This window comes from Sceloporus undulatus, chromosome 5 (assembly GCF_019175285.1).
Source record: "Sceloporus undulatus isolate JIND9_A2432 ecotype Alabama chromosome 5, SceUnd_v1.1, whole genome shotgun sequence".
In the NCBI taxonomy this organism is placed as follows: Eukaryota; Metazoa; Chordata; class Lepidosauria; order Squamata; family Phrynosomatidae; genus Sceloporus; species Sceloporus undulatus.
This window is the reverse complement of record NC_056526.1, coordinates 84546151-84558868: the sequence shown is the minus strand read 5'-3', so window position 1 is coordinate 84558868 and position 12718 is coordinate 84546151. Positions and strand designations below refer to the sequence as shown.

At 41.1% G+C, this 12718-nt stretch overlaps 1 protein-coding gene across 1 annotated transcript; it reads left to right on the top strand.

Annotated features, from left to right (window-relative positions):
• Positions 1 to 1689: 1689 nt before the first annotated feature.
• Positions 1690 to 11831, top strand: PSMC2 (proteasome 26S subunit, ATPase 2; the record flags this gene model as incomplete). The annotated part of the gene is made up of 12 exons (XM_042467257.1): positions 1690 to 1699; positions 3146 to 3183; positions 4201 to 4282; positions 5110 to 5209; positions 5843 to 5974; positions 6434 to 6506; positions 6658 to 6753; positions 7760 to 7924; positions 8334 to 8421; positions 10263 to 10465; positions 11360 to 11456; positions 11549 to 11831. Coding segments are annotated over 12 exons (1242 nt in total), but the record flags the coding sequence as incomplete, so codon positions are not given.
• Positions 11832 to 12718: the final 887 nt, after the last annotated feature.

Sequence of the window (12718 nt, the reverse complement as noted above, 5' to 3'; positions counted from 1 at the left end):
ACAGCTTCCGGGGCGTGGAGGGGTGGGGTCACCGGAAGTACAGTAATCCCATGGTTCCATGCTGCTGCTATGCAATTCTGGGAAGTGTAGTTTGTTGTGGCACAAGCACCACCACCAGATCTCTCTCTCTTTCTCTATCTCTCTGACAGAGGAGACTCAGCGTCTCACAAAATGTCTACCTTTCCCAGAATTCCACAGCACTGAGCAAAGGCAGTTAAAGTGGTCTCAAACTGGATTTTTCCTGCAGTGTGTCTTGGACCATAGCAACATATGATAACCTTAAAAATCCCCAGAGCAGAGATACCTCATATAACTGTTAATGGAAAGAATACAATTCCAATTTTATTAAGGCTTTGAGGGCAGGATTTTTGAGCTCTCTCTCTTTCTGTCGTTCAGTTTCTGCCAAAGTTGCCAACTACTAGGTCAATAGACTCTCATTTGCTTCTATGTGAATGTTCCTCAAGCCACCGCAGAAAAAATTAGGATGAAAACTGTGGTTCCTCATTAATAGGTCCATAATTTTCATAGGTTTGCCAAATCCAACGGCAGAGATACGATTTTTTTTGACCCAGTTACTACAAAAGTGGTTGTAGCGGTTGACTATGAATCTGGAGCGAGACCGGTCCAAATCCCAGCTCGGCCATGGAAACCATTTGTGGTGGCACATCCTCTCAGCTTTAGAGGATGGATGCAAACCTTCGCTTGAAGAAACTCTCTCAGCCTCAAGGGAAGGCATGGCAAACCTCCTCTGAACAAAACCTTGCCAAGAAAACCTTGTGAATGTGATACGTTTCGCATTAGGGCCCCCATAAGCTGGAATTTAACTACTTGAAGGCACACAATAATAACAACCACCACAACCTTTAATCGGAACTATAGACTGTTTAATGTTGGAAGAGTAAGGCCTTGCTGTCCCTTGAAACACGCAGAAAAGTCCCAAACTGGAAAACATGAAGAGGAACACCACTGCCCACTCATTTGCTTTCAAGCCTCCCATCCTTAAAGGTCACTTTTGGTGACAAAGCTCCAAAGCACACTGCTGAAATTTCACCGTTTGAGACGGTTTAATTTCCCTGGTTCAGTGCAAGGGAATTTTGGGAACTCTAGTTTGTTGTGGCACAGAGCTCTCTGTGTCAGAGAAGGCTACATGTCTCACAGAGTCCAGTTCCTAGCACTGAGCCCCGGGCATTAAAGTAGCCTCAAAATGGATTATTTCTGCAGTGTGGTTGCCCCCAATGTCCCGGAACTGATGCGTTCGGTGAGCGTTTTGAGTGGGAGGGCAGTCTTGATACACCACTTTTAACCGGAGTTACGTAGAGGCCGCCTCGCCTTACACTCTTTCATCTCTATTGGCCGAGTGTGGCTTCAAAACTAACACCAAGGCGATGTTGGCCCTATTTTTTTCTCCCCCGCAATAAAACTGGTCCGTTTTGCTTTTCCTTTCCCCCGTGGCCACTTTCCGGTGGGGAGGAGTTTGTGCGGCGCCACCTCGTTCGACGTCACTCCTCTCCTTGGCCAGCAGGAAGTGTGCGTAACCGGACCAGCGGGGGAGTGACGATTCGCGCATGCGTGTTGCCTGCGCTCTGAAGAGGGAGTCCTTTATCTTCGTCTGTGGTCCCCAAAGGGCCGACGCGATGCCTGACTACCTGGCGCCGACCAGCGCAAGACCAAAGAGGGGAGAGGGGATAAGCCATTCGCGGTGAGCCCAGGCTGGAGCTGCTATGCGCATGATCCGTGGGCTGCATCCACACTGGAGAAATAAACCAGTTTGGTAGCGCCTTTAGTCTTTGTTTTGGCTCAGGCTATGGAATTCTGGGAGTGGAGTTTGTGTGGGGCCCAGAGCGGAAGCCCTTGAGCCAAACAAACTCCAACTCCCAGAATTCCATAGTCTTGAGCCAAAGAAAAACCTCAACGCGTGCCAAACTGGGTTATTCTTCCAGTGTGGATGCAGCCATAGTAGGTTATTGTCATTCCTCCCCCCTCCCTCCGCTTTGGATTGTAAACAATTTGGACAGGCTCTTAACCTATAGTTATAACCAAATAAAGGAAGTGCTGCTCTGCAAGAGACAGTTTAGGGGACAGTGTTGCCAGAAATGAAAGCAGGAGGGGCAAAGGTTTGTTCCTTTAATGAGTGGTAGAAGCGGAAATTTCAGCCAGGTATTGCTTTCTTACTTGGCTGCATGCTAAGCAATACCTGCTGAAATACCCTTCTGCTAACCATCCATTGAAGTACATGAACCCTCATCAATTTTTATTCTGCCCTTCAGGTCTGTTGGACTGAAAATTGGAATTGCAAAGAGGTCTCAGCTGATACTGGTTATTATTTGCACATCATATTAAACGGGTCTACCTGAGCCTTTGCCTGCTTTCATTCTAGCAAATCGCCTCTCTGTTAATGGTGTTAGAAGAGGGTATTTCCTCATGCAGCCATGCTTATCGGCAGGTATTGCTTATTGGGCAACCAAGTAAGAAGCAACACCTGCCAAAGCCTCCTCTTCTACACACCCATTAAAGGTACAAGAGCCTTTTCCTGCTTTCATTCTGGCAATGCTGTTCCCTCAGGAGTCTCAGGATTCTGGTGATGGACGTTAAAGAGGCCTCACATGGCTATAATGGTGTAGTATAGTTATACCCTTAATCTCTAGTGGGATTGAACAAGCCAGAGCACTAGTACACTGTTTTGTCACAATGTTCAAATATACCAGTGCAGATTGCTTGGGAAGCAGATTCAGATTATTAGATTGAATGGGCAACTGTCCTTCAAAATGCCAGCATGTCTATTCTTTAATTTCAGAGTCAGGATGGCATGAAATGCTTCCTGATTATTTTTCCCCAGTGCAGCTGAAATAAAAAATAGTTCTCTTAGAATGTAATTTGAACAATAAAGCATAATTTTTAAAAACAAACTATTTTTGTTTATGTATTTTTATAAAGGCAGTTATACTCCTATTTGCTCAGATAAGTTTAACAGAGTTCAGGAAATTGTTAGTTAAGGATTACAGTCTTACTTGATTAACAGCACTTAACTGTAATAAGGATTTCTATAATGCTCAGTGTCAAAAACTGGATCTTGTAATTATCCATTGGAAAGTATTGCAAAAGGGAGCTGGTTTTTTTTAAATGTTGTATGTTATATCTCTTTCAGCTTTGGATGAAGGTGACATTGCCTTGCTGAAAACCTATGTAAGTGCTTCCAAGTAATTCACTTTGTGCTTAAAGTATTGCCACTCTAGCTCAGGATTTGGGAATCATGTGTGGCCCTCTGGATGTTGTTGGACTATAACTCCCAGCATTTCTTAGCATTGAATGTTCTGGCTAGGAGGGAGGGGAGTTGCAGATGGAGGTCCGCATGATTGCCACTTCTCCTCGGCTTGAAAGATTTTAAATCCTTAAGTTACCATCTGTTCAAGATGAAATCCATCTTGCAAGATGCAGACTGAAAGCCTGAATATTCAGGAGCAAATAGATCAGAAGATCTTGCTTGCTTTTCATGTGCAGTTTGCTAGGACAATGAACTTTGAAGTAAGTTTGTGCCTTATTTGCAAAGCCAAGCCGTGGAAGGGCTGAATTGATATTAACAGAAATATCTGAACCTTTTCTCTTTGTAGTCACAAGCTGTTATTCCCATTACATTGGATAGATAAGTTTAAAAACAGTAGCATCTATTTAAAATGAAATCAAGGCGTTTGAAAGCTTTAACCATCATGGCTCACACATTGTTTGCGTATTGAAGATGCCAGATTCTGTATCCATCACCAGCTGTCAAGATAGACTTGGGTAGCCAAGCTGTCCTTGAGACCTTGCAGAGGGTGCAGTAAGTGGTAGATGGCATCTTGACCTGGAAAGCTCATATATTCATAGGTGTGGGTCATAGAAAATGGGATGGCCTCACAAGGGAGAGACTCACAGCCACATAGACTGCATCAAGAAAAGACTCAGGCCACATGGTCTCAGAGTCCTTTTTAAAGACTTCTGTCGGAAGGTTCTTGCAACTCCTGGTCCTGCTACACTGATTGGCCAGTTGGGCCTTAGGTCAACTATGATGTAAACTCTCATTAGCATGTACCTCCCCCCTGCTTAACCCTTTGTTGTCTGAGAGAAGTCCTCAAATGACTGGTGGCCCAGTCATTACAATAGTTTGTTCATATACCCACTAATTTCTCTTGATTTCCTCAACTTTATAATCTCTTTCAAATCTAGGGCCAGAGCACATACTCAAGGCAGATTAAACAAGTGGAAGATGACATTCAGCAGTTACTTAAAAAAATAAATGAACTTACAGGTATGTGTTTATTAAAAGCATAAGCTAGGGGTTAGAGGTCCCCATTTTAAATGTATGATCTTTCTGAATAATGCTGGTAAAACCACAGTTTTTCAGCTTTAAAGTTGTTGTAACGATTGCTAGAGTTTATTTGACTACTTAACTAAACCTGTTCTTAAATATCTCTTTTTGTATGAATATATTTATTAAAAACTGGACGGACATGGTGGTTCAGCGGTTAAGACACTGACTCTGATGATTGCGAGGCCGTTAGTTCAAGGCCCAAGTGCTCCTTGATGAAGTGAGCTCCCGTCACTAGTCCCAGTTTCTGCCAATTTAGCAGTTCAAAAGCATGCAAATTCAAGTAGATAAATAGGTACCACTTTGGTAAGAAGCAGAGGGAAATGGAGTATTTGGTGGTCAGAGAGATCTGGAGGAGGAGGATGGAGAGGGAAGGTTTTAATATCAGATTGAGAAGGGAAGGAAGTGTAGGGAAATGGGGTGTTTGGTGATCAGAGAGATCCAGAGGAGGAGAAAGAGAAGGAGGATATGGAGAGGTTTTAACATTGAATTGAGAAGGGAATCATCTCTTACACACACACACACACACACACACACACACACACACACACACACCTGCCTTGGTAGTTCTTTCATAAATTACTACTGAAGCATGGAGTGTGGGGCATCCCGCAGTGCTTCTTTTAGGGGCTTTCTGAGCAGTATTACTGTACTGTACTGACCCACATATAAGAATTTTAGGGTCAATTTTTGGGCATAGATTGTTAAACTATAGTCAAGGATATATGATAAATAGCACGTGGCTCTCTTCTCTCTTGTTCTCGTAGGCATTAAAGAGTCAGACACTGGCTTGGCTCCTCCAGCTCTCTGGGATCTGGCTGCAGATAAACAAACTCTTCAAAGTGAGCAGCCACTGCAAGTAGCAAGGTAGGCATATAGTTCAGCTGTACAGCCATAGAAGCAAAAAATAGCATTCTGTCTTTCATACCTAATTAACAATCCCTATTAATAAAAGAAAACTGGCCTAAGGCCCTTTCCCAAATTAAATCTAATAATTATAATCTATATTTGTCATATATTTATGTGATATTAATTGTAAGTATGCTACAACACAAATGCTGCGACTTCGGTTTTCACACAGATCTGGTTCCTAGGAATTAGTTACTGTATATGCCTTAGTTTAAATGTGAATTATACTCTAGCATAGCTGCATTTGCTAGAAACTGACATGTATTCAGTCATTTTAGTGAGTACAGACAATAATATCTGGGTATTTTATGGAAAGATGAAAAATAGTTTAGATATACTATCTCACAGAAAATGTTTTTAGTTTAAACAGAAAAAACCAAAATAGTTTTTAGTCATACTATCTCACAGAAAAAGAACAAATTTTGTTTTGCTAAATGCTTGCTTAGTTTAGACTATGAATGACTCTTGGATTAATATTGCAGAATATATGTCATACACTCTGGACTGTGATCTATACTTGATTTAATATTAATAGGTTAATGCTTCATTACTGCCCAAACTGCTTGTTTAATTTCTTTCTCTTCTGGTTAGGTGCACAAAGATAATAAATGCAGATTCTGAAGACCCCAAGTACATCATCAATGTTAAGCAATTTGCCAAGTTTGTGGTGGATCTTAGTGATCAAGTGGCCCCTACTGACATTGAAGAAGGGATGAGAGTCGGGTGAGTTAATACTGATATTTTTCTTAGATTCGAAAACTGTAGCTTAGGCTGAATTTGGTGGCTATATATATGGCCATACAGTGGAAGCACATTTTATTTTAAAAAGAAGATCATGTAATTAGAGAACATTAGATAAAAGAATCTGTAGGTAGAATAAAAAATATCTTCACGCCTCATCTAAATATATTGGAGAAAGGGTTAATATGGCCATTCTTGGATGGGAGTTTTACAGCCGGGATGCTGCCACTGGAAAGGCTTGGTTTGCCAATGCCAGTCCACTTGTGTTCCTTTAGTGCGTTACTCTGTTGTCAAGATGACAGTATTCTGCATGCAGATGCAGTTGGTTTGTAGTGGTAAATACCAGCTTAAAATCTCTTCTCACATTGACAGAAGGATGTTGGAGAGCTTTAATGTGTGTATTAAATGATTGTGTTTTTTTTCCTAACTTACTTTCTGCAGTGTTGACAGAAACAAGTATCAGATCCATATCCCACTACCTCCAAAGATTGATCCAACTGTTACCATGATGCAGGTGAAGATCTTTTTTTTTTGTTCACTTATATTTGCATTTTTAACCTTTCTAATCTTCCTCACTGCCCCCTGCTACTTTTCTTCCATAAAACATATAAAACCCTGATGTTGCTAACAGTAAAAGAGGCTCATACATGTATTCTATAACCCAGGTGGAGGAAAAACCTGATGTTACTTACAGCGATGTTGGTGGCTGCAAGGAACAGATTGAGAAACTCAGAGAAGTGGTGGAAACCCCTTTGCTTCATGTAAGTATTCTAGTGAATTAAAATTCAAAGGCATAGCTGTGTTAGTCTGAATCGATATTCAAAGGGATCATACCCATTTTGAGACTAATGCTCAGGTTGTCAGTTCTTTATTTTCTTATAAGTTATTTGTGTTCTACTTTTCATAACCTACCAGATGTTTTACAGATTACAAAATAAGTAAGCAAAATCAATAGTTGATCTACAGAATAATTTTTAGAGGAAGCCAAATAAATAAATAAAATAAAATAAAAATCCAGTAGTCCAATTATTGTTGAACAGATTTGCTTTTAAATTGTGAAGAAAGAGGATGTTCCTTTTGCTCACTTTTGGGGAACAGTCAGTTGTTTTGCTTGGTCAGATGAAGCTCCACCCAGATCATTGTTTTGCCTCCAGTAACAGTTATTTAGATGCCACTAGGCCAGGACTGGGAAACATTTGGCCCTTGAGATGTTTTGGACCAAAGTTTCCATGGTCCCTTCCCATTGATCATGCTCACTGGGGTTTCTGGGAGTTGAAGTCTTAACATATCTGGAGAGCCAAACATTTCTCATTACTGCTGTAGACTCTTGAGATGGACACAGCAGCCTTATTGTGTCATTTCTCCACAGGAGAAGACAAAGCATAGGGGACCAGTGTGACCCTGTCACTATTCTGCACTCCTCTTGTGCCCTTTTAAAGAAAAAAAAACTGAAATGGGATTTGTCCTCCACTGCAGAATATCCCAGTGGCCATGTTGGTTGAAGGATTCTCAAATCATAATTCAAAATTCATTTTTCTGAGCTCTCAGACCCTCTTGGTTTGAGTGATAACATCTTTAAAAATGAACAGTTTCCTAATAGTGAACTAAATCACTGTCATGGTGTTGCTGTGATAATTTTGGACAATTTATTCAAGGTCTTTGTGGGTTCTTGGATTGAGTGTTGGAAGGGGACATGCAACTGTCATCTGAGGTTTTAAATCTTGCGTGTAATATTGTCTAAATATGTTTTTCTCCCTCCCACCATAGCCAGAACGATTTGTCAATCTTGGGATTGAGCCTCCCAAAGGAGTGCTTCTCTTTGGCCCTCCAGGGACAGGCAAAACCCTTTGTGCTCGTGCTGTTGCGAATAGGACTGATGCCTGCTTCATCCGAGTGATTGGATCTGAGCTGGTGCAGAAATATGTGGGAGAGGTAATGAATATGCTGTAAGCTTGATTCTGTGGGAGATCAAGAGTCTAGGCTGTAAAAAAAATTCTACTCGTACTGCTTTTATGGGTATACCATACTGCACAAATTGGCTGCTTCTGATTATTTAATTGTCTTTGCCTGTAATGTTGTTATTCCCCAGTCTGACTGAAATAAGATATCTTGACTGAGTAGGAGAGATTGTATGAAGTGCAGTTAATTTTTTCCCCTGGGTTAGCCGTAGACAGGCATAGTTACGTCATGGGCTGAAGGGATTGCAACTAAACATTTCTCAAGACTGCATATACCGTATTTGTTCTCTGACTAATGTCTTTGCCCTGTCAGGATTATTTGGGAAGACCTAGTTTATGTAAAATAAATTATAATCTTTCTTTCTCCCTTTTTAAAAAAATAGGGTGCCCGAATGGTTCGGGAACTCTTTGAAATGGCCAGAACAAAGAAAGCTTGTCTTATCTTCTTTGATGAGATAGATGCTATTGGAGGTTGGTATCATCATGCATATGTTTGCTTTTATTCAGTTTCTTGGACAACATAGAATGTAGAAATGCAAGTAAAATAATTCCAATCTGCTAGCCAGCTCTTCCTCTTATCCTGCTATCATCTTGTCTTTGTTTTGATTGAAAATGTCAGAGTTTTTACACTGAGTGATTAATATTTAGTCAGTCAGTCAGTCAACCTTTATTAGGCATAGAAAAACAACATGCATTTACAATAAAACTTCAGGATCATTATTAAAATTTAAGCCATAATCTTGTTGCCTCCACCAGAAAATTGGCCCTTAACCTGGTAACGTGGATTCCGATCTTCCAATAAGTATTCCACTGATAACCCATCTAAACAGATACTCATTTCCAATAACCTTCTTAACAATTTTCCCCTCAGAATTATATGCAATGGACAGAGCAATACAATAAGATGGAGAACATCCGGAGCTTGATCACAGTGACATACACGATTCAAAAATGGGGTCTGCAAATATCTGCCCCTGGTCACATTTGAGGGGTATACATTCAATCTTGCAAACAAAAAGGCCTTCCTCCACACCAGCAATGAAAGGGTTTGAAAATACAGTCATCCCTCCATATTTGCGGCTTTGATATTTGTGGATTTGATTATTCACGGATTTCATTAATATGTTCTCTCTAGGACTGTCTAGGTCCTCCAGTGCAACTCTGTGGTCAACTTTAACTAAAAGTTGCACTGAAAGACCATTTGTAGCTACTCCAGTGCCATTCTATGGTCAGTGTATGTTGAACATTGACCACAGAGTTGCACTGGAGGACCTAGAGATTCCTAGAGAGGTGTAATCTCAGGTAAAAACAGTGTTTTTGTTATTTGCGTTTTTTCCATATTCACGGGGGTCTTGTTCCCCTAACCCTAGTGAATATGGAGGGACAACTGTAGTCCATTATCCTACCCTGCAAGGGGGGGATACCGAGCATCGCTGGAGAACACACTCTAGGAGGAGTTGGATATGTCAGTTGACGTTCTCTCTCTGCAAGGCAGACCCTAATAGATTCAAGACACTCCTTTTCGGTTAGTAAAAGGAGAGAATCAAAATTTAAACCCACAGAAATTAGTTTACTTTCATAAAATTTAGCCCAACTGGCATAGTAAACATCAGATAGTAGGAACCATAAAAGATTGGATCGATTAATATTTAAAATATGACTAAAAACTTGCCTGGTTCATAATAAACATGTGAATTATAGTATAGATAATTCGACCATGGGGTTTACCATTTTGGAAAGCACCTGTGGACAGTTTGGAAAGCACATGTGGACAGCTTGCATTTGAAAACATCTCCACAAATTCAGCACATTGGGGAGCAGACCAGGAAAAAGAGTGGAGATAGCAGTAACATCCTTGATTTGCTAGAGAAAGTACATTTGGCCCTTTGTTTTTGCTGGGGACCTGTTCTGTACCCCCTGTGCAAACGGAGGTTCCCGCTTATTCAAGCGCCATAGGCTTGAATGGAGCATGCCCCCATGCGCGTGCCAATGCAAATAGCAGAGGTAGCCCTGTCGCATATATTCAAGGGTGCATATCTCACATCTGTGCATTAGGAGGGGTGACTGTATTAGTATGTCAGTCTTGTTAGACATTTTCTTGTTAAATATATTTTTTTCTCATCTGCTGCATTTCACATACCTTTAAATGGTTAAATTCAGTGGTTTTTAGTGTAGCAACTTTTGGATTCTTTGAAGTTGTTTTCTAATATTATAATTGGCCTTTAGTTGTATTCTTCTGTTTTAGTCTATATTGTTAATGTAAATAAACCATTTGATTTTGTTAGACATCTGTAAATGATATCTGTTTCTAGGAGCTCGCTTTGATGATGGTGCTGGAGGAGACAATGAAGTCCAGCGCACAATGTTAGAACTGATAAATCAACTTGATGGCTTTGATCCAAGAGGCAATATTAAAGTGCTGATGGCAACTAACAGACCTGATACCTTGGATCCTGCACTGATGAGACCCGGAAGATTGGATAGGAAAATTGAATTTAGCCTACCAGATCTGGAGGTTAGAATGGTTTTATTGCCATTTGGGTAACTGAGGTTGAAAACAATCTCCCCCACCCCCCTGGTGTTTGATAATGGGAAATATTTTTTTTTACATGAGTTCTCTGAGCTACATTGTTTTACATGAGCATCTGTGATGGAATAAAATACAGTGGGCCCTTGGTATCTGCGGACTTTCAATTTGCAGATTTAAACATCTGCAAATGGCAAGCCTGCATTGATCCCAGTGGTGGCACAGCCACATGCACATGCCACTATTGGGGACAATACAGGCTAGAGCATCCATGGATTTTGGTATCCGTGGGGGGGTGTCTGGAATGGATCCCCCACAGATACCGAGGGCCCATTGTAGTCATTTTACATCACAAGTCAGTAACCTTTTTCTACCAAGGCATTACATTTCCTTAGAGGTGATCTTTCATGAGCTGCATGCTAGCAGTGGGAGGAGCCAGAGCCAGAGTTGTCACCATCCATAACAGCTTCTAACTATTAAGAACCAGGTGATTCTGGGTGAATGTGCTCTTAAGTTAAGATTACCTCTGTTCACACAAATACTGATTTTTATCTCTTATGGGAAGGAGGAGGTGGGGCAAGGCCAATCTTCAGCACTATTCATTTGTCTATTTGGCAAGTGGTATCTTAGGGATATCCTCGGGCTGCTTGTTCACCTGCCTTCTCTGTCAGGGTGGGCACAGGGAATCATCCCACAGAAAGGTCAGCCAAGAGAATTGTTGAGGCCGATGCCTGCTCAGGGCCATCATTCCAAGTGAATGAGCAGTGTAGTAAGGTGGTATAGACAGGACCCATGCTGGACCTCTGGTGATACAAGGGAATTTATTGTATGTAATTTGCTTTACTATTAATCTCATGTCTGTACACTTTTCTTTGATTTTAGGGACGAACCCACATATTTAAGATACATGCACGCTCAATGAGTGTTGAAAGAGACATACGATTTGAGTTGCTGGCTCGACTGTGTCCTAATAGCACTGGTAAGTCAAAGGGCTCTTATCTGCTTGCTATTCCTCCTTTGGGGTGATAGTTGCTTCAGATTGCTAATAAATGTTCTGTTTTTCCTTATAAGGTGCTGAAATCCGAAGTGTTTGTACAGAGGCAGGTATGTTTGCCATCAGAGCCAGGCGAAAAATTGCCACTGAAAAAGACTTCTTGGAAGCTGTGAACAAAGTCATCAAATCATATGCCAAGTTCAGTGCTACTCCCCGCTATATGACTTACAACTAATCCTGGGTCTCCTGAAGAAATCTCTTCATTATACTGATAAACCTTATCTAAAGTAATAGGTGGTATGTGTGTGTAGTTTAACTATAGTTGGACAAATTTGGAAATAAAAGCAACATTCCAGATTATGCGGTGGCAGTTATTGAAAGGTCATGTGTTCAGCTTTATTGCTTTGGTCAGTATGGGACGGTGAGTGAGCTTTTGTTTTTAAAATATTAACACATCAGTGAATACTTGCCAAATCTAATGTTTGGGTACTCTACCCCTTTCCCATACATGATAAAGTAGCACAGCAGCACCGTTTCTGTGTTCCTTCATTCACACTAATCTATCAAGATTGTCAGCCTTTTCTGTGTCAACATTTCATAGCTGAATAATTACTTTTTTTAAGGATGCCAATTAAGTTTTTTTCTTTAAGATTTTTCATAACTTTGAAAACTTCAGTTCTTTCAAGATTGCTGAAACTTCCCTTGTGAGCATGGTTTGGCAACATTTGTTGGTTATGGTATTTTTCTTACATAGAGTAATCAGAATGCTGTATCAACTACATAGTGAAGTGCACTTAACTAAGGGCTGAAACAGATGGTTGTATGGGGCGGCTTGATGCTGTCCCTTGGAGCACCGGATTGGGGATGTGGCATGTGGTTGCTGCGGTCCTAATTTGGCTTGTTCTAGCTTAAAAAGAAGCGGCAAAATGCCTCTCCTTTTTGTGCAGGAAAAAGGGGTTTTTCAGCACTCCTGTAATGTGTGGTGTATAAATGCCGGAGTATCACAACACTGCCCCCCGTCTGGTCGGACAGGCAGTGTGATGCCAGTGTGGGGGCAGTGTCAGGGTGTGTGGCGTCTAAACGCGATGCCCCCATGCCAGCGTATTGTGGCTGCCCCTAAGTAATCTCTTCTGACTTGACCCCATCCCCGATGTAAATATTCACCCATGCTCCAGTTTCCAGCAGAATGATTTTCTTCTCCCTTTGCAGCTGATGCTGTATAAATTATGTTTGGGGTAAGTTATGAA